The sequence below is a fragment of the Triturus cristatus genome, chromosome 1_2 (assembly GCF_964204655.1).
Source record: "Triturus cristatus chromosome 1_2, aTriCri1.1, whole genome shotgun sequence".
Classification (NCBI taxonomy): domain Eukaryota; kingdom Metazoa; phylum Chordata; class Amphibia; order Caudata; family Salamandridae; genus Triturus; species Triturus cristatus.
In genome coordinates this window covers 1,101,837,675-1,101,860,648 of record NC_140580.1, presented here as the reverse complement: position 1 = coordinate 1,101,860,648, position 22,974 = coordinate 1,101,837,675, and the positions used below count along the sequence as shown (strand labels likewise).

At 41.2% G+C, this 22,974-nt stretch overlaps 1 protein-coding gene across 6 annotated transcripts in view; it reads right to left on the bottom strand.

The window, feature by feature from the left end:
• Positions 1 to 3,466: 3,466 nt before the first annotated feature.
• The window catches only part of LOC146868749 (uncharacterized), a 227,555-nt gene continuing 208,047 nt past the window's right edge, over positions 3,467 to 22,974 (bottom strand). For all 6 annotated transcript variants that reach the window (XM_085613716.1, XM_085613719.1, XM_085613718.1 and 3 more), the window contains one exon: positions 3,467 to 5,533. In XM_085613716.1, coding sequence (XP_085469842.1) covers positions 4,081 to 5,466 — 1,386 coding nt within the window. In that variant the 5' untranslated portion in view covers positions 5,467 to 5,533 and the 3' untranslated portion in view covers positions 3,467 to 4,080. The remainder of the gene's footprint in view (positions 5,534 to 22,974) is intronic.

Sequence of the window (22,974 nt, the reverse complement as noted above, 5' to 3'; positions counted from 1 at the left end):
CCGGAGAGCAATGAAGGAACTTTAGTTTGTAAGAGTAAACTGCATTTAGTAACGTTTACCTTACTGCGTTTGTTTTCTGCCTCGTGGTGTTTGAGATAGTGGCTTACCGATTAAACTAAGGTTCCTTCATTGCTTAGCTCTCAGCTACACAAACCTTTTCATGGGCTGGTGGGAGGAGCAGGTGTCCAGAAACGTAAATCTGGAGAGATTTATGAGTAAGGTCACTATGTGGTTACCCTACACTGATGATCTGTTTTTGATCTGGGAAGGAGAGGAAAATGAATTGCAGGAGTTTTTTCAACTTTTGAATAGGAATGATTTGAGCTTCACATTTACCATGCATTACAGTACTAGAAATAGACTTCTGAGACACAGAACTGCAAGTGAAGTGCAGTGTTTAGAAATACAAAAGTAGGCAAAAGCATCCTGCATGCTAGAAGCAAACTGTTATGAGCCCCAATGTACCCCAATATAGGCCTAGGTAGCTACACAACATTTTACCTACATTTTGTCCTACCTTTAGTCTGCATAATGGATCTGGCACTGACTTTTTTTGAGTTATAGGCTGAATAAATGTTTATCAGTTTTCTCCAAAACTGGCCTCATTTATTATGCATGAGGATTCCTAGTATCATACCTTAATCCCCTGCCCAGAGCGTACACAGCATGATTACCATTTTCTGTATAATATCTCTGTACAAAAGTCACCGCTAACGTCATCCTTGGATGACAGGTCCACTATACATAATGGCAAGCCGTACATATCTAGGTAGAACCCCTGAGGGTTCTTTTTGGGTATAAAAGAACCACATCTTCACTGGGTAACCAGAGGAGAAGCATCAACGCTGACACTAGACTCTGAGGTCCTGGCTTGCAGAAAGCTACAAAATGCAGAGGTCTGACATCTCTTGCGGGGTGTCCAACTCCAGACCATGACTGGGTCCTTCGTTCTCTCCCATCAGGTAATGGGGTTGGCTCTTTACTAGGGGATTCTTGGCTTTGCACTCACGTACATGCAAGGTACACTTAGGTACACTTAAATAGGGTTTGCATTGTAGGAGTACACTTGATTACTGCCATGCATCGATATGCCTGCATATATTTACTGTTTTAGCACCATGGTAGAATTCTACCTTTTATTTACTCTGTCGATGTTCAAAATCTTATATATCTGTTTCTGTCTAATAATTTTCGCAGTAAACATGTTTTATACTAGAATGATGCTGGTTCAATAAATGCTTATTGAAAACGCCCCCATAGTTTATTCTGTGAATCTCTCTGAGACCAAGTAAGCACTAGTGACTGAGCGAAAAAGTACTGCACTGTTTTGATGATCCCTGAAGGATCAATAGTTGACAAGTTTGATGATTGCCAGAAACTATTTGCTCCTTGGTAAGGTTAGGGGGCTTATGGTGGCAGTGTGAGCTATCTGGTCTAAAGGCTAACATATCCTTTGGGGTGTCCGGAATCAGTCTAGACACAAATCCGTTGGTTTATGTTATCTAAATGCCCAGATCCTATGTATTATTAGGAACTACACAACAAAACATCCACAGAGCACCATTTGGAACATTCCATATAGTGAACTTATCAGGTTTAAAAGGTTCTGAGGTACTGTGGATCTCTATAACAAAGACAAAGAAGAAGCATTAGCTTAATTCTGAGTAAGTGGGTACATAGAGAAGGTGCTACACATTGCAGTTAAAAAACAGCTGGTAGAAAAAGAGTGGATTTACTATGTAATCCCAGTGTGTATGAGCACATAGAAGTATGTCCAGTCGATAAAAAAAATGCATGGTGTAAGGATAATCACAACCTTCTCTGACCAATCACCTCAGATAAAAAACATTCTCAAGAAACATAGGGGTATCCTCCAAAATAATGCTATCATCAGAGAAGTATTAGCTGATATGTCCTATATTACAGATAAAAGAAACAAGAATATAAGCGTGTCCAGCCATCTGCGATCTGTAACTATTGACAACAGTGAAACATCCCAAATTCAAAGTGTTTTTGTGTGTGGGTGCTGCAAAGTGTTTAAACACAGTAAGAATGTGACTAGCTTCATGTTACCACACCAAACACTCACACAGAGGATAATTAAATTTAACAGCTGTAAATCAGACTACACCATCTGCTGCGTTGACAGACTTTGCGGAAGGAGGTACATCAGAAGTACTATTTTGCTGGTGAAAAAGTTAATTTTAGAGGACAGGAGGGGCCATCAGAAACAGAGATAACAAATATACTGTTGCCCACAACTTCCAGGAATTTCATAATGCAGATTGAACACTGGGGTGTATTATGGTGTGGATAGAATGAAAATGAACCGGGGGGGGGGGCTCTGGGAGAGAACCCGAAGTATGATGGCATCTAGGTACATTATTAACCTGGAGGCCTAAATATGAAAGAAGAATTAACGGTACATTTACCAGAGTAAACATAATTATTTCCTAGATTGCTTGTTAAAGTTAGTAATTGCTTTTTTCGTTAGTTTTGTTGATTCTGTTATTTAACGGAAATCAGGGATTTGTATGATTCTCTTATTTAGGTATTATACTTTAATTCAAAGAACACCAATACTGAAATATGAAGATACATTAGATGAGAACTGATTAAGTCAGGAATTTGGATCATTTGAAAATCAGTGGATCTTCTTATTTATTGAGGATTGGATGTTTCAAGCTAATGGAAATCACAGTATTGTAAGAAATATAATAATACAAAGCATTTTCTAACTTCGGCTAAAATGTATTACACCAGTAAGTGATAGTGCACCCAATCAACATGATAGGTGAAGTTAATGTGTTACCTTCGCGAAATGGGTGTTAATTTTAAGAATATGAAACGTTTACTCCAAACATGGGCATGATGAATTTTGAAAGCTAAACTGAACTATGCCAGCCGGTGTTTAGAGAAAGACAGACTATGTAATGTAATGCGGTAGTCTGCTTTCAATTCTTTTGTTTTCATTGAGGGTAGATATGGGTTTATAAGGCAAGGAGAAAATGATGTTCTGTACTGTGATAAAGGCCTTTGTGGCCGATCTTCATTGGTTTTGTTGCCAAAGCTGTAAATATAAATCACAAGCATAACTACTCCTGGGGTGCATGTTTACTTGCATGGTGATGATGAGTTGATTGGATATTTCTGGGCTGCCTGGTCCTTGCATACCCCACCCCATCTGGGCGGAACAGATCGATTGGGCAAATTACGGGGAAAATACTATATGTTCCACCCTTACACTAACCTCCCAAACTAATGACGACATTCAATGGGTGATTCCTCTAGTCCAGTTATTGACATCCCCAAAACCATGTGAAAGGAGGGCCAGGCAGAGAATGAGCTACAATCCAGTAAAATGCTGAAAATGCATAACGTGTTTGAGTATGCACTACATTATTCCCATATTACACAGTAGGAATGGTGCTGGAAAACTAATTTAGCCTTTCCTGAGGACAAAGAAACAATGCAAAATAGGTTTTTAATTTCCTAGGGCATTGCAGATGGGCAAATGGTTAGCAAATAAATGTCTTAGAAAAATGTGTGCCCATACAGGATACCAGTAACGTTCTAAAACAAAATTCAACCACTCATGCTTCCACATTAACAGATCCCGAGTCATATGCTGTTTTTATGAAACTTAGAGACTAGAGAGACACTTACAGAAAATAAGTGTCAAAACTATAGAATTCTTGCAGTATATTGTGCTTACTTAACTATGTCAACTCCAACATGGGTGCCAGATGATATGCAACCCTCAAATAGGAATAATTTCTCATAAATACATTCTAACAATTAAAAACAATTATTTTGAGAACTGTCAAACCGGAGTACTTCAAGGATGATTCATAGATTTTTTCTTAAATTATTACCCTTCTAAGTTTCATACAAAGATGAAAGAAGGCTCATCATTGCCTGCAGTCCACAAAATACAGGAGGACGACCGATGTCTACTGTTCGTTATCAAGGAAGTATTGACATGTAAACAAGGGTGCCCAGTGCCCTGATCATTAAGGCCTGTCAGTCAAGTCCTCGGTATTAAAATAAGTTTGTCTCCATTTCTCTTCCTCTTTTTGATCAAATTGGACCCAAAAGTTGGACTTCCCTCAAAACATGATTTACATTCTTTATTAATTCAGATTCATACTTCAACAATATGCTGTCTTCTATGAGTGATTCCTTCTCAAGTTCTAACTGCTTGGGCTCTCTGTAATGGCATAGTTTTGCATCCTCACTGGACACCCAACATTGTTCTCCAGAAAACTCGAGTGGGGTATGAACTGAAGTTTTTACCACACTTCTGGGGTTTACGATCATTTTAGTGGGGTTCTCCGCATTGGGTATATTGGGCTCTCTATAGACGTAATGCAGCATATCCACACCAGGTACATGGTTCCAGTCATTGTAGGGCGGTGATCGGATTTCATATTCTTTGGTTGAGGGGAAAACATGGTTAGAAAAGATAAATGTGCCAAAAAACCAGCTGTCTTTGGTCAAATAGTCCATCAGGTCATGCCAGTTCTTGTGATTGACAGGCAGAATGATTTCATCAATGTCATTGAGTGATATATACCTACTCCTGTACATGTAGCGATAGACGCAGTCGTTTAGGGTGGCTGTTTGCCCGTAGTAGTGCAGCTCTCCAGGATGCTCTGGGAAGTGCCAGCCTGACGAGACATTCAAATACAAGGTGATTGGCCAGGGTACCACATCTACAAACTCCAGCTTTTCATAGTAGTCAATGACGGTCTTGAGAAGCCTGCTGCAGTGAGTCTTGTAGAGGACAACTTTCTGTGCACCGAGGATCCTATACATTTCCATGGCCTGCACAAACTGTAACACGTTGTTATAATCTCCGAACATGGTTGAGATGCAGACAACAAATTCATATTCAAAATCTGTGGGAGGAGAATTTGCCAACTGTTCTCGGATGTTGTTGATTTTCAGATATTGGCCGACAGAGGGTACTTCTCTTGACTCAGACCTTGATGAAACCGATACAAATGTTGGAATGAGGTCCTCCTGCACATCACAGAGCAAATCTGTTGTTCCATATGGGAAGTTAAAATGGTCGGCGTGGACCTGCATTTCAGCTTGAACCGTGTAGGTGCTATTGATGTGGCAGAAGTGGCAGAAGAGGTCATTATGCTCGCTGCGCTGTGTGATTCCAAGCACGCGGACACTTCTGCCGCCTCTAAAATCCAAATATGCAGCAATGACATAAGTCTTGCTGCCCGCAACTGGAGTGATTGTGCCTTCCGCCACATTATTTTTGCAATCACTGCTTTGCTGTTGAATGAGCGTGTGAGATTTCGCATGGACCACTTTTTTCCTTAAGTAGCCGTAAGGCATTTCTAACATCAGGTGATTCTGATACATGGAACCTAGCAGGACCACAGTGAAGAAAATGACGAACATCACAAAGCATTTGCAGAGGCTTTTGACAGAAGTGTAGGGAGTCATCCCTGATTGAGTCGCTGCAGCTTGTCGCAGTGATCTTCAAACCCAAGGTCCATTCAACTGGAATTACCTAAAGGAACAACAAACAGGTGAGATACAATTAGAAGGTGAGCTTGGATGTCCAGTTTCAGATTGTTCAAGCATTTGTGCATTAGTCTTAAACAGATCTATTACAGATAAATCCCAAAATCCAGAATCGCGTTGTTTTAAAGGAACATATGAGTTTGTGAAAGGATGTGACTGAAGGTCATCTTTTATTGTAGGTCTTTCATACTTCTAGAGAAGAGTAAGAGGTCAATCAATGCCAATATACCATCCAAAGGCCTCTAACCAGCAGCTCGTGTGCTACTGTAGCTCTCCAGCTATCTCTGAGACTAGCTTATTAAATTAGAAAGCTTTTGCTTGGTTGAATTAATATACATTGTAAAATAAATGAAGATTATACAACACTAATAATATTAGTAGCTCTCAATTAATTTTATTGAACATAAGTAGCTCTCAGTACAGAAAAGGTTGGAGACCCTTATTGTTGTTACCTTTTGTAGACATGAATGTGGTTATCCTCATAGTCCCTAAATTCTTGGCCTTACTACCAATCATAGCACTGTTGTAAGATAAGGCGAACATTCAGACACTGCGATACCGACAGATATCATGAAATCGTTTCACAGACACAACTGAAAGTCTGCCACATGGTCACCACTTCGTATGTGGCCCGACAAATGAGATACCTTGAGCTGAAATGGGCTCCATGACTCACACATTAAGCTGGTCTGCCAACACAATCACCGTATATTGGAGAGAAATTAAACATGTTTAGTCTTGTGAATCATTGCATTACAGAAAGTCCTTGGATTAAGTATAAACAAATTCTTATCCCACTTACATGAAAAGGCTTTTTTCTTCATGCTATCTGGACATTACTGGTGTGATGTTAAGAGCCACAAGTGTGTCCCATTCTGAAATAACACGTTCTAGTGTCTCAGCAGGCACTGAGTTTACCAGCCACTCCCCAGAGGAATGGGCACACATGTACCCAACACCCATCCATCACAGGCGTCATAAGTGACGTGACCCTGTTATTAAAAGGGCCCGGGTGCACATGCTCATGGCCAGTTCCAGTATTGTGTCAGTGTAGTCCTTAACCCAGCATGTGAGACTAGGGCCCAAGACAATTGACCCAAATTACTGCACCTAATGCTTTTTAACTCTTTTTTACATTTTAATGACCTCTTTGTTGCTGCAATGAATTTGTGTTGCTGATTTCATTTTTTTTAAATGAGCAAACGCAGGAGAATCGCGCTCAACATAGCGGGCCGCCATTTTGGGGGGATTGTTGTCAGCGGGCTAGTTATTTTCCCCTGAAACTATATCTAGATAGGCTAGCGTGAGCACGCACCGTTACTTCCTCCTGAGGCTTGTGACGGTAGACAACTCTGCACTTTGCTTACTTTGCACAATGGATCCGAATTACTGCACCTTATGCTTTTTAACTCTTTTTAACATTTTAAATAACTCTTTGTTGTTGCCATGAATTTGTGTTGCTGATTTCATTTTAAAAGAGAGCAAACGCCGGGGGACCGCACTAGTTATAGAGGGGCCGCCATTTTGGGGGGATTGTTGTCAGAGGGCTAGTTCTTTTCCCCTGACACTATATCTAGAAAGGCTGGCCCGCAGCGGACACGTGCAGTGGACGCATGCAGCGGGCACGCCAGCGGCGGGCCAAAGGCAAGCCCGTCTGCGCCCATCCTCGCTCGGCCGCGCTCAGCGCTAGCACCCCTACCCATTTGAAACCAGGTAAACCTACAATTTTAAAGCACACCAGAACACTCCTGCTGGGACTGAATATGACTGGTAAGGCTATTGGATGCATGTGTCTCACCCTCAATATAAAGCCTTCATCCTTTCTAGTCACCTGTCCCAATTACAACAATACTTTGCCTAAACTCTTATTCGAGACCATCAAGCCTAGAAAAAACAAAACGACATTAACAGTCGAGCATGAACAACCCGTGTTAAAATGCATACTGCTTAATGCCAGATCTCTGGTGAAGCACATTACTGAGTGTGCGACACTAATAGAGGGAGGGGATACAAAGCTGGCATTCATTACAGAAGCATGGACTGACGAAGCCTCAGGCCCAGATCTAGTCAAAGCCACCCCACCTGGGTTCTTATGCCACACTCTAAACAGGCCAAATAGGAAAGAGGAGGAATTAGCAGCAATTTACCACAATTCGATTAAAGCAGTCTTTCACACAGCCTCGAATTCAGCCTGTGAGGCATTGTCTTTTAGCCTCAGCCTATCCCATCACCACACCTTTAAGGACATCCAATTATATAGATCACCAGGACCTAGGAGTTCTTTTATAACTTCTATTGGAAATTTGTTGGAAGATGGGCCGAGCACTGACTCTTTTACCATTATGGGAGACTTCAACTACTATCTGAAAGCACTTACGGAATCAGATACAGCGACCCTCATAGATATGATGAACAGTGCCGATCTTAGGCAGCACGTAATAGGCCCCACCCATGTGGCAGGGCACACTCTTGATGGTATTTTTTCTAGCCACCCAAATCTCTTGTTCACTGGTTTGTTGCTGATGGAGCAGGTAAAGCAAAGTTTTCTATACCTCCTCTATTTTGCATGAAATTTAATTACGTATTCATTCTAAATATTAACTTGTACTAATTTGTGTACAGTGGCATGACTAACCAACAATTGTACCTTAATAAACACGAGATACAGTGGGACTAAAATGCTAATTGCATGGCAAATAGTTAAATAATTAACTGTGGTACGCAAACTAACTTTAGGATGTGTTGAAATAGAGAATTGCATGATTCATGTTGCTTTGTGATGGTTTGTGCTTCCAGTGCTGCAGAATGGTGAGTATTATTGCTTTAAATATTGCTACAAGCTAGGAAAATACTAATATATATTGGAATTAGTGCGGGTTTAAACATTAGAATCTTCATTTCTATATATTAATTACTGTTATGTTTGTTTTTGCTTAAGTTGGCATTCGGGCCTACTAGGCCGCAGTACTTAAAATGGAGTTCAGAAGTGGCCATGGTCATGTGAGTGCGATGTCTACTGCTCAGACTTGGATGGCTCTGGAGATCTCCAAGCGACCTCCGACGAGAACCGAAATGTTCCTTGTCAAGTATAGGCACATGGAGGACTGCCAAGATGAAGACTAGCGCGAATGACCGAGGGGACAATGAAAGACCTGTACAAGAAAGCTTACATGTTGTTACTTCGGTACTTTTGCCTGTGAAATTACCAAAAAGAATACAATTGAGAAATGTCATGCCCGGTCTCATAGGAAACAGGCAAACCTGGGAACATTCACGAGATTTACAAATTTCAGAGGGTTTAGCCAATCAGAACACTTTCTACCCCTAAATTGTTGCGCATTGTCCTAAAAGTAAAGAGAACAAGCATTTGCAGTGCAATAGGTCTCGCATTTACGGAAGTTTGAGCTATTGGCATTGTAAAGGACAATGCCTTTTATATTATGTTTTAAAAACCAAAACCTAAATAAAAGGCATTGTAATTTACAATGCCAATAGCTCAAACTCGCATAAATGTGAGACATATTGCATTGTAAATGCTTGTTTTTATATGTAGTTCAAGTTACCATAATTTATTTTGCCACTAGGGTGCACTGTTGGGAAACATTTGAACTGGTTACGCAGCCATGTACTCTGCAGGCTGCACCAATAGAACTATGATGATTTTATCAAGAAAGTGAGCCCTTCCTACTTAAACAAGTAAAAATCTTAAAAGAAATGGTCTTTACATATATTTTAAGAAACATCAAACTAGGTAATTCTGAGGTTTTAATAAAATCAAAGTAAACCAAGACACTTTACTTGTGTAATGGACCCATTATAAATATGCGGTGAAATCCAAGTGCAGCATGTTATTGTTTGAGCACCACATAGGGTTACCAGTAAAGCTGCTTGACAGATGCAAACTTAGAGGCCAGTCCAATGGAAAATGACCTCTTGTGGTAGGCAGTATCCTAGCATACCGTGCTCTATTCATTTATTTATGGCAACACACTCCAGTGTGCACCACTGAACACACACTATTTGAGGACCCTTCTTCAGCTGAATGGGCGGGCTCACTCGCTATATTTTGTGTAACACTAGGATTTCACTGACCTAGCATCGATGGCAGCGCCCTCTCTCTGAAAGCCGTTCCAGCACCACTGAGTCCAATGAGGCTGTTGCTCCTCTTCTGAGAAATGTAAGGGAAACTGAGAGCAACAAGACACCCTGATGGGAGTGGAAGAAGCAGCTCAGAATCGCTTCTACTGTTCCAGGTGATGTTTATTGGAATAAGAAATGTATTCAGGTTTCATTAGTAGAAATACAGTTGTGTTTAGTAATATGTGGTTTCTCTCTACTACAAGAAGACACACAATCACAGGCTCCATGAACCACAACTCTCTTTTAGCATCAATCAGAATGTCTGGACAGGTACTCAGGGAGAAATAGATGAGCATCTGAGGTCATTTAAGGCTAAAGGTTTCAAGGCTGCTGCTCGGCCCTCGCTTGTAAATAGTGTTAGGACTGGTACGGGCAGATGCGAAGAGCAGAGTCCCAAGAGAGCTTAAGGATCTTGGAAAGAATCAACCAGTCAATGGTACAGTCAAAGGCACCTTAGATAGACACCTTTGTATGGATAGGAAATCTCTGTAATGCAAGACCAACCACGCAAATGTAAAGAGGGTGATCATATTCACGGCAACAGAACACCTCAATAAACAACCCGAGTGTAGCCGACTAGAAGATACGTGAATGACGATGAGTGACATGTAAGGCAAGAGTGTAACTCAACTTACCTGGGCGTCGGATTATTGGGACCAAGGGGCAACCATGAGCCAAAGGGGTCCTGAGCCAAACCCTCCAATCCAGAACAGTGTCATGTTGGAAAATACTACTGAGAGACACCCCTCTGCAGCAGACGCTCTTATCCAAGGATGCACTGGAAATGAAGATCTCAAAGAACTTTCACCCAACCACGTGATCTGGTCACATGGGTTAAGCTGATCAATTTAACAACAGCTATCTTAAATATCTGCTACAAATGCAGGCACAGGAAAATAGAGCAATTAAAGCCACATTTAGGCCACTAAGACAGTGGGTTTTGGTGCAGGACGGGACGACTCTTGCAGCGGCAATCCTGCCACATATTTCACAATAGTCAATAACAAACAAAAGGTCGCTGAACAAAGCACACATTGATTCCCACCCACTGAAATCCATGGTATTATGGTGAAATTAACTGGTTTCTGTAATCAAAAGTTTGAGATTCTAAGCAAACGAGCCACATCTAAAACAGTGTGTTTCATTGGTCCAGTGTGATCCATTGTTCAGAGTCCAAGTCACCAGGTGCAGCTACAGGAAGGGCTGTTACTGCACAATCGATCACAACAGCTGATGCTTACAGCGGGGTTATTACTGGAGAAGAGTTTGGGATTGCATCCGATGTAAGTGCCTTGGCAATGCAAAACTTTACAGATTCATATTTAAACATTTTTTTTTAATAAATACTGCACTCAGCAGTAAGCCTTTGGCCAGCTGAAGGTTTGCGTTGGGTTCCATAAAGTAGCCCAGTCTGGAGAAGGGAGCACTCAGAGGCCACCTCCAATCCAATCCGTGCTTTAATTTTAACAAATAATTCCAAAAGTAAAGAAAACAAGCAGCACTGAAATGAAAGAGATCGCGTCGCGATTGCTAGTGTCAACAACTAGTGGTGCGCGCACCACAGAGGACGGGGGGAGGGAGCGCGGCAGCGACAGCAAGGCGAACGCGCACTGCTGCGTGCGCTGGCCACCATCAGGAATGGGCGTTTCAAAGGCGTGCACGCGAAAGCCAATGCCTGACGGCGAAAGCTGATCACACACACGAGTGTGTGGTCAGCTTTCAAACCCCTATACAAAAGGGCTCTTGCTGCGCGAGCAGTGCTGCGCACTGCAACACGGGCGCGAGCCCTAATAAGAGTTTAAAAGGAAGGGATTTGGAAGAGGGGGTGGCTGTTGGTGTGGAGGATTGATTTGCTGGGTTGTTGGTTCATTAGTTCAATCGCCCGGTCCTCTGGCTGAATCGTGGTGACTGCGTCGTGCTGAAGGAGATTACCTGAATTTACCAGGGTTTCTTTGATTATAAAGGACGATTCCATCTGAAGGGATTTTGATTATTGCTGTGGGTTGACGGGTTCTTCTGGAGGTGGTCGCCAATGTTCAAACTTAGGTAAATATAAATGTTTTGTCAATTTATGTTAAAGATCAAAGATTGGAAATCGCTCAATAGAGAAATGATTTGAACTGTAATCCTGAATATGCCAACACAGAGTGATCTAATTAGATAAACTAAACTTTGATTAATAAGAAATGAATTTGTGATTCTTTAATAAGGTATTGAAAGTTAACCAAAAGGTTCCGAAGCTTTAAATGTGTTTTAGCTGGTTCTAAATCAACATCAACCAGTCCAACTAATTGGTCCATTGACCAAGTGGTGGAGTGCCTTGATGTTAAAGTTAGGATTCTATAGGTACAGATTTATATAATGTATATAATGTAAAGGAATTACTCCTGATAGGTAGCAAGGTACCCCCACATGTAAAGCGCTTCTTTTCCTCCTGTGTGCAGGTTCGAGTGAGACGTATGAGTGTTGGTGTTATGCGCCCCACCAATGAATGTATGTATGAATGAGTAAGTGTGATGACGAGTCTGTGACATAGGGAGGATATGTAAATTTGCCCTTTTCCGCTGGAGCAGTTTTCTGGTAGCAGAGTTATGGTTATTTTTGGCTAGTTTGGTGATTAGTAATGGGTTTATTGCATTGGTTTGGTGATTATTGATTTATGTCCTAACACTTTATGTTGAGTCGTGTTGCGTTTTATGTTGTCGATTTGTTTGAAGACTAACGGGACATAGGAAATTGGTTGCCCTGTATGTAGATGGGGAAAAGTGTGGCAAGTGAATTGTCTGGTTGCCCTGTATGTACACGGGAAATGTGTGGCAAGTGAAGTCGCACAGCACTTTGTCTGGTTTCGAGTTGATAACATCGTCGTGTGTTATCGGTAGGGACATTTCTGTGTGAACGTGCGTGAGTGAAATAGCAACAGGTTCTCTCGTGAAACTCTGGCCTTAATTCTCAGGAGCATTGTAGTCTCCACATGTGTTTTATCCCCAGAGAAACGGTTAGCCTTTCCGCTTGTTAGAAGGGTAAGGTGGAGGGAAGTGCTACTTTATCGGCGAAACAAAATAATTCTGTGGTAGGGAAGAGGTAAGCGCTGCCTACTGGAAATACAGAATTCTTGTGTAAATGAACAAAACTATCTCTTTGGTTTAGCGAAACAGGCAATAGTGGTGTTTTTATGTTGGTACTAACAGATTTTGATTAAAGAAAATGTAAGAAAAGTTTGCCGATAAAATTTGTAAATGAGGGGTCAGCAGAAGCAGGAGTAGCGAGAAATGCTGATGTCAGAAAGACCGCGCTAGGATTGGCCAGCCGAAGAGAGAGGAAGCTTTCACGGATTTGTGCGTTGGTGTAAGCCACGCTAGGAGTGGAGAATTTGCCAGTGTGATGTAGATGCCCCTGATTGGTGCATTAGTGTGCGTCGCGCTGGGATTGGAGAGCATACGGAATAGTCGCAAGAGAAGTGATTTGAAAAGTTTAGTGATTCATAACAAGGGAAAATAAAAATGATGTACTACGCTCCACCTGAGAAAGAGAAAAAATCATGGTTTGGGAAAATTAAAAGTCTATTTAAAAGAGATAAGCCGATTGTGACTAGGCAAGGACAGATACTTTCTCCACCGAAATCGCTTGCATCTTTTATGGTAGTGAAATATGGGTACCATTCATGTATTTGGCTAGAGAATTGGGCAAAGTATACAAAAGAGGATGGAGTTCTAGCGTTTCCAGAAAGTGGTTCGTTTCGTTTAGCTGTATTAAGAAACTTAAGAGAAAGAATGATGAGGTTAGAACCGAGACCTAACCCTACTCAGTTCGAGGCTTTGACGGAGTGGGAAGAAGAGATGTATGAAAGGGAACGGCATCGGAGTGGAAGAAGGTATAATTACATGTTTGGTAGACAATGTGGGCAGGAAAGTCATGAGGACCGAATGAGAAGATGGCGGAATGTGAATATGACTGATGGTATGTTTCCTTTGATTGATTGAGATTGTACTTGTAGAGCGCGACTATCACTCCGCGAGGAGTATCTTGGCGCTATTGAGAAATACTGAAGAGACAAGTGGCAGAAAGTGTACAGAAAAGAGAAACAATACAGGGTCAGAAGGTTGTAAATATGGTGTGCTTGAATCGGAGGATGAAGTGCTAGAGGACATGTTTTATAAAAATTCTCCCCCGTATCAACCAAATTCTCCGTTGCTGACACTGAGTGCGTCGGTAAAAGAAACCATGCTAAATAAAAATCTTGAGCAAACGCCAACTGATTTAGGGAGAAATAATCCATTTCGAGACTCTGAAATGTCACAACCTGTTAGGACTGGAAATGAAAATTTGGTTGAACTAGCTAGAACTACTCCGGAATTAACAGAGAAAATTAGAGAATTAGCCAAAAATATGGAAGCAGTGACTGTACCTGTAACTATAGGGCCGGTGATGCCTGTCTTTCATAAACAGAAAGATAGTGAGCATTGTTTAATAGTTCCCTACAATAGTAGTAAACAAATCGAGACAGAAAGAATTGGATCTGGAGGAAATATATGGAAAAATATGGCAGGAACATCAGGTATAAGTACTCCTAAAAATCTGACTGTAAATCAAAGTCCAGCAAGTAAGGCGCTGATGATAACAGAATCGGCAACAGAAACCCCAGAGAGAAATACGGATAGAATATGAAGTGAAACAATCCCTGTAGGACCTACTTCTGAGGAATTAAGTGATTGGTTAAGGAGTTTACAGCGGAAAGATACAGAACCTCAACCTTTAGATGTGGCAAAATTAAAAGTAACCTTGGAAGAATTAATAGTAGGGACTATTCCAACTGAAAAATTAAAAGCATATCAGGACGAGGAGCTAATGTTTCTCTGCAAAAGTATAACTAGGAGAGCGAGGAGTTTGCATGAGAAATTGGAAGAGACAGCGAGTGAAATGGGCATTGACTTTGAGAAAATAAGATAATTGCAGAAACCATATAGAGTAGATTTTTCTGAGAAGGATATTGAAAATCCGAATACTGCAGGGAGATTGACTCAAATTAAAGAACTGAGTGCCTTGTTAAGGAAATGGGCTGATAGGTGGAAAAGTAGATGGTTTAGAAAGAGAGAGGATACGACAGATAAGGCTTTTTCGGCATTTCCAGTAAGGGAAAAGGAGCCAGTAGTAACTGAATGTCCCATGAGGGAGATCACAGGAGGAGGTTATGTTCATGTTCCCTGGACTAGGTAGGACATTTTGTCATTTACCAATGATTTCCAAAGGTTAAGAGAAAAACCGGTTGAGTGGTACCGAAAGGTAGAAAGATTTGTTAAATTATCGAAAGTGTTGTGGAGAGATCTGAATGATCTTTCTGATATAATTGTACCTGCAGATTTATGGGCAGAATGTAAAATTACAATAGGTTGGCCAACTCAAGAGTACCCTAGGGATCCTAAGACGGGCACCCCTGATCCGGAGGTAATGAGGAAATATGATCAGGTAATTACTTTTTTGAAAACCAAAGTGCCGCCAAAGGAAACTGATTGGGTAAAAATTGATAGAACTCACCAAGAGGTTAAATAATCTGTTCATGCTTATTATGAAAGGTTACTGTTAGCTTTTAATCACTACAGTGGTGATGAGAAATTGAGCGAGAAGGATTTAAGTCATTTTGTATATCGATTTGTTTATGGCTTATGACCTGAGGTAAGCGAAATGATCAAACAGCATACAGTGGATTGGCAGAATAAAAAGATAGAATTGTTACGACATGCAAAATATTTTAGTGATGAAATCGAAGCCAAACAACGCAAACTGAAAGAGAAGGCGATGTGGGCACAAGTTAAGGTAGCAGAGAGACAAGAAGCCCAGCTGACTGAGCAAGCTAATGGCATGGGCCAAGTTAGACAAAAACCTAATATTGGAAAAGGAAAGGGACAAATCAGCTTAGAGGAAGCAAAAAAGAAATGGCCATGTCATAATTGTGGAAAACTAGGGCATTGGAAATCCGAGTGTAAATTGCCCCCGAGTGCTATTGGTGATAATGCATCATTGAATCCACAGGTGCAGAATGAGGTAAGTTGTCAACCGCCACGACAGCAGCAGGTTGTTGCCCAACAGTGTCAGGTGCCAAAGCCACCTTTCCCACAGAGCGTAAATCCTCACAGATACAGTAATGAGACAGGATCCTACACCGAGGAACAGGTAACGAAGCTACTGCGTGCTAGTGCTGTTTCGCAGTATTGGCTGCAACGCGAGGAGAGTGATTCGGAAGAGAGTTATTGATGGTGCCTAGGAGAGGAAGAAGAGTACGTACTTGGTGCAACTCTAGAGGTAGACCAGACAGGACCCTTTGTGGATGGAAAGGTAAATGATGAAAATATTACTTTCCTAGCAGATACTGGTGCTACTCGTTCAACTGTTAGATCAGCTGACATTAACAATCTTCCTCTCTCTGGTGACATAATCCAAGTAGTTGGAGTCTCAAATAGACAGATAAAAACTTATCTTACTGATCCTGTTAAAGTTAAAATAGGGAAATTCACCGACATGCATCGATTTGTCGTGTGTGACACTAGCCCCGAGAATTTGTTAGGGAGAGATTTGATGTGCAAAATGAATTGCACGATCTTTTGTACCCGTGATGGCATAGCTTTTGAAACTCCTGATGAGGAAGTACTGTATAGAATGACAATGGCAAATATGGAACCTGAAACTACTGAGGCATTTATTGTATTTGATCCAGAGGAATTGCCTCAGGAATTGAAGAACACAGTGAAAGCCGAGGTATGGAATTTCACGGGAGAAGATATGGGATTGATGAAAAGAGTAGATCCTATGAAAATAACTGTAAAAGAAGGAGTAAGCTACCCGAATATTCCCCAGTATAAATTGACACCAGAAATAATTGCAGGAGTGACGCCTGTAATAGACAAGATGTTTGAACAGGGAATTCTGAGAGAATTAATGGTTAGTCCATGTAATTCTCCGATCATGGGTTTAAAGAAGCCTAACAGAACTTTCAGAATAGTACAAGATTTGAGAAAAGTGAATAAAATTGTGCCCTGCTGCCCCATTGTACCGAACCCTTCGGCAATCCTATATCAGATTCCTCATGATGCGGAATGGTACACCGTCATGCTATCTTTTCTATCCCATTGCACCCCGATAGCCAACAAATGTTTGCGTTCCGGTTCGGCGAACATACTTTGGCATGGTGCCGTATCCCACAGGGGTATACAGAAAGTCCATCGATATTTAATCAGATTCTAAAGAAGTCCTTAGAAGATTTGAAAAGTTCCGAAAGTTCAGTACTTGTGCAATACATCGAAGACCTATTGGTGGCATCGAAGACGCGAGAGGCATGTGTGGTGGACACAGTTGCATTGTTGAATCATTTGGCGGATGGAGGACTTAAGGTATCCCCATCAAATTTACAATTTTGTAAGAAGGAAGTACAATACTTAGGTCATAAGATTGAGAAAGGCCTGAGGAAAGTGACTGCACAGAGGATCAGAATAATAAAAGGAATAAGAGCACCAATGACTCAGAGAGAAGTGAGAATGTTTCTTGGGATGGTGGGATATTGTCGCCAGTGGATCAGCAACTTTTCGCTGATTGCGAAACCTTTGGTACACTTGACAAAAAGTGATGTGAAAAAAGATCCCCTTGAACTAATTAAAGAGGAGATGAAGGCTTTTAGACAACTGAGGGACAGCTTGTGTGAAGCACCAGCACTTGGAATGCCTGGTTTCGAAAAGGAATTTGAGCTATATTGTAGTGAGAGAGATGGATGTGCACTCTCTGTGTTAGTACAAAGGCATGGAAATTAAGACGACCGGCTGCATACTTTTCAGCTGTACTAGATCCTGTAGCCGTAGCTTTGCCTGGTTGCTTAAAAGCAGTGGCTGCTACCTGTAAGAGTTTGGAGTAGAGTGAAGGAATTGTGATGGGATATCCTGTGAGAGTGTTTGTTCCCCATGATGTTGCAATTCTTTTGACAAAAAAACGTACACAATTTATGACGCATAGTCGTCTAACTAAATATGAGAAGGTCATTCTAGGTGCTACAAATGTGACCCTTGTGAGGTGCCTTAATGTAAATCCATCAACATTGCTACCTGATGCTGTGAATGTGGAAGTGAAGGATGATGTGGATCATGACTGTTTGGAAGTGCTTGATTTTTGCACTAAGCTGCGTCCGGACATAAAAGATGTGCCTCTGAAAGAAAGTGACTATGTGATATTTGTGGATGAGTCATGTCTCAGAACTGAAGAGGGAATACTGAGCGCTGCGTATGCAGTATGTACTGTAGCGGCTGTGTTGGAAGCGTCTTGCCTGAAAGAAGTAAAATCAGCTCAGGGTGCTGAATTGTTTGCACTGACCCGAGCATGCAAGTTGGGAAAGAACCTGTGAGTTACTGTGGTTACCGATAGTAAGTATGGCTTTGGAGTGGTGCATGATTTTGGACAGATTTGATCTCAACGAGGGTTCTTGACGTCGAGTGGAACTCCAATCAGAAATGCTGAAGTGGTTGGAAAATTGCTTGAGGCGATATAGCTGCCTAAGCAAATTGCAGTTGTAAAATGTGCAGCCCATTCAAAGGGTACAGACTACGTGTCAGCGGGCAATGAATTTGCGAATGACATAGCGCAGTATTGTGCGCGGAACCAAAACTCCTTGAATCGGAATCGGGAAAAGGAAAGGAACTCATATCCCTTACTTTTTATTAACACTGTGAGTACCTGGGATGAGGTGAGGCAGTTAGAGGAAGAGGTAGGAGAGGAAGAAAAGAAACAGTGGATGAAGTCAGGATGTGCACCCCGCGAAGTAGAGAAGGTTTGGGTTTATCGTGATGGAAGACCAGTAATTCCTGATAGCATGATCTCTACCATGGCACAGATGTACCATGGACAGGCCCATATAGGTAGGGATGCCATGATTAGACTTTTCAAACAGACCTGATATAACACCAAGTTCCGGCTTGTAGCTGAGAGCCTGTGTTAAAGATGCCTAGTATGTCAGCAGTATAATCCGGGAAGAAAAACAGTGGTGAGTTTGGGAACTATAGGACGGGAGGGAGGTCCTTTCACCAGAATGCAGATTGATTTCATTGAAATGGACCCATGTAATCGGCTAAGATATGTTCTATTAGTTGTCTGCCTGTTTTCACGTTGGGTGGAAGCTTACCCGACTAGAATTAGTGATGGAGTCACTGTAGCGAAACTCCTATTGAGAGAGTTCATTCCTAGAGATGGTTTCCCAGTAACGATTAAATCAGATGGAGGAAAGCATTTTCAGAACGAAATTCTAAAATTGATTTGTGAAGCATTGAATGTACAACAGAAACTACATTGCGCCTATCGCCCAGAGGCTTCTGGAGAAATGGAACAAATGAATGGCACCATTAAAAACAGATTGGGCAAAATGTGTTTGGCCACAGGCCTAAAATGGCCAGATGTCTTGCTTCTGGTGCTCCTGACTATTAGGTCGATTCCTGATAGGAACACTGGCCTGAGCCCCCATGAAATTATTATGGGTAGAGCAATGAGACATGTTTTCATTCCTGTCAACAAACTACTGCCTATATCTGATGACTTCGCTTTGGATTATTGCAAGGGGTTGGCTGATACCGTTCATTCTGTGTTTCATCAGGTTGGACCGGATGCAACCACCCTTGAAAAGAAGCCAGCTCATGATTTGAGGTCCTGGAGACTGTGTACGAATCAAAGTGCATAGAAGGAGAAATTGTCTGGTCCCATGCTGGGGGAAACAACGTCAAGTGATTCTGACCACGATGACTGCTGTGAAGTGTGCCAAGGTAAAGAATTGGATTCATGCTAGTCATACTCTTCGAATCCCGGGTCCTATAAATAGACCTGAGGAAGAGTATTTAGAAGTGTCTGATACCAGTTCTGAGTCAGAATGCGAAGAATCAAGAACAAGACAAACTGCGGAGCCGGAGAACATACCACTAAGGAGACGACTGGAAATTTCGGATACTAACTCCGAATCAGAGACTGAACAGGTGGGAATACAAGAAAGGATAAAAGAAAATATTGAAGAAACTGAACAAGAAATTCTTGATAAAGAAGCACCAAGTGCAAGCACGAGAGAAATTCCGCCTGAAATCCTAGAAATAGAAGGTGAGGAATTAGATGCAGAGAGAGAGGGTAAGATTATTGCAGAATACCCCTGAGGAGGTGTAGGGACAATACACATTCAGGTAGAAGAAGGGACAGTTAGTCAGCAGGAAGATTGCGTGGAAGAAACACGAGGAGGGAAAAACATAGACAGTGAACCAGAGGTCCTGAGAATAAAATCCAAAGAAAGTAAAAGTCAAACCGATACAGAATCTGAAGAGAGTGAAGGAGAAGGCCAAGGAGGACGAATCTTGAGGAAAAGAGCTTGGAAAACAGAGCGAGGTGAGAAGGGGAACAGGTTGAAGAGACTGTTGAAAGAGGAAATTTGGCCTAATAAACTTAAAAGATTGAGATACCGACTGACGAGAGTAAAATCTTCTAATGCTGAACAAGTGAATGAAGTGTCTAGTGAAGAGAAATCAGGAGACACTGATCAGGCACACTTGAAAAGAGCAAAGAGAGTAAAGAAACCCAACCAAAAGTACAAGTCACCAGAGTGGACGTATGTGGCGCTTCCTGATATACAAGAGGAAGCAGACAACCAAGGAAGTCTAGGAGTGACTGTACAGGAAGTGGTTTAAGAAGAAGATTCAGAAATCCTGAGAGTTATCTTATCAGATATCAGAGAAGAGACGGATTATCAGGAAGTTATGAACCAGGATTGTGAAAACAGAGACAAGGATGATCCATGCACGGATTGAAGTGACAAAGACGCAGAGAATTTAAAACACTGGATAAGACACGTAACTGAAAGAACCAAGTGGGCACTCAAAGCCTTAGGTTTAGACACAATTAAGTTGTGAATGAAAAGAGGCTAAGTCAAAAGACACTGATCATTTCTGAAATGGCAAACACAGAAGGTAGAAAAATTACATGTGGGTTTCTCCGAAGATGGTGTAAAATGTGTTTTTGTTGTACAGGATTACTAATGCTTGTGTGGATCATATTAGCAATAACGGTTTCATTTAAAGTAACATTTGAAAGGGTAGAAAACCACACCGAGAACAGGACTAATAGAGAAGAGGTTTATGATACTCATGTTACTAAACTGGTAGATAGAACAGAATTCCATAAGGATAGGTCTATAAATGATTTTTCTAATAGTGGTTTTTCAAAGTTGCTGTACGAATATGTAAAGACTGTGGAAGTTAGAGATTGTTATGTTTGTATGCAGTTACCTACATCGGTGTCAGAAGGTGTCAACTATCATCACCATCCTTTGACAAATGGGATAACTTGTAGTGTATTACCAAGCTTGTTCTATAGAACAGGGAAATTAAAATATTATTATACTGATGTAGATAACGTTTTCTCACAGATACCTGTAGTCCCTGAACTAAATAAGGTGATTCCTGGTAGAATTTGTAGGTGAATTTTTCTAGTCAATTGACTTTAGAAGAAGTGTTTAAGAACAATCTCACTTGTAGTCTGAGGAAAGAAGAAAAGACCTTCTTGAACATGGTAGAGGAGAGGAGAATTAAAATGCAAAGAAAAGTGTCTGGGGAAAAGATGGTAACAACATTTTGGGATGCTGAAAAGGAAAACCATTTAAAGGGAGAAATAAATCCCGCAATGGCTTTGGATTGGCGTCAGAAAAGGAAATTGTGCATCAGTAGAGATAACACTGTTTATGATAATTACTTTGTAGGTGCAAGTGAATGCCATGATTTAAATAAAATCATGGGAGGATGGGGATTTAAAGGAGGAAACGATCCGGTATTCCCTGGAATATATTACATCTGTGGGAACAGGGCTAATTATAGTTTACCGGAGCACTGGTATGGGACATGCTAACTAGGCCTGGTCTTCCCAAAAATATTTCATGTGGGAAGGGGAGAGGACGGGTTGCACGAGATAGGTAGACAACTAACACGTAGAAGGAAGGAGAGTTGGTCCGAAATTATAGGGGATATGTTTGGAGCACTGATACCAGCCGTTGGAATATCTCTGAATGCACATAAAATTAGAAAATTGTCTACAGCTGTGGATCGCTTATCGACAAGCACAGCTGGAGGATTCTTAATGGTAAATACCGAAATGGTTGCCATGAGAGCCATGATTATGCAAAATCGACTTGCCCTTGATATAATATTAGCCAAAGAGGGAGGAGTCTGTGGAATGCTGAAGGTACAGCATTGCTGTACTTATATTCCTGACGAGAGCCAAAATTTAAAGAAATACATTAAGAATATAACTGATTTGCATGAGGAAATTGTTCCATTGGAGGTTGAAAGTGTTTGGGAGAAACTTGGTAAAAGTTTTCTACTATAAAGGGTTTATTAACAAAATTAGGTAGTTCATTTATAGGTAAAATACTAATACCAGTGACTTGTGTGGTAATACTGATCTTAAGATTAGGGTGTGTATATATAAAAAGAAGAAAATTACAAAATAGTATAAAAAGAGAAATTGTGAAAAGAAAGGAGAAGAAAATAAGAGAAAGAGAAGTAGGAGATATAGAACTAGAAGAATGGAAAGAAAACATGTACAAGAAAACAAGAGAAGATGAGATGGGAGATACTATGATATAACGTATCAAAATGTAAGGGAACTGATTAATCATTTCCCGCAAAATTTGTTTTGTCATTTATTGGGATTTGTGGTGATGTTAAAAATCACCAAAGGGGGGATTGATGGAGCAGGTAAAGCAACATTTTGTGTACCTCCTCTATTTTACATGACAGTTAATTACGTAACTGTAGGATGTGTTGAAATAGAGAATTGCATGATTCATGTTGCTTTGTGATGGTTTGTGCTTCCAGTGCTGCAGAATGGTAAGTATTATTGCTTTAACCCCTTCGGTGCTCATGACGGAACGGTTCCGTCATGAGCCACGGTTGAGCTGTGCTCATGACGGAACCGTTCCGTCATGACCACGCCCGCGCAAGATTCCGTCAGCACAGCGGCGGAATTTGCGCAGCATGGAAGGGGTTAAATATTGCTACAAGCTAGGAAAATAATAATATATATTGGGATTAGTGTGGGTTTAAACATTAGAATCTTCATTTCTATATATTAATTACTGTTATGTTTGTTTTTGCTTAAGTTGGCATTCAGGCCTACTAGGCCGCAGTACTTAAAATGGAGTTCAGAAGTGGCCATGGTCATGTGAGCGCGATGTCTACTGCACAGACTCGGATGGCTCTAGAGATCTCCAAGCGACCTCCGACGAGAACC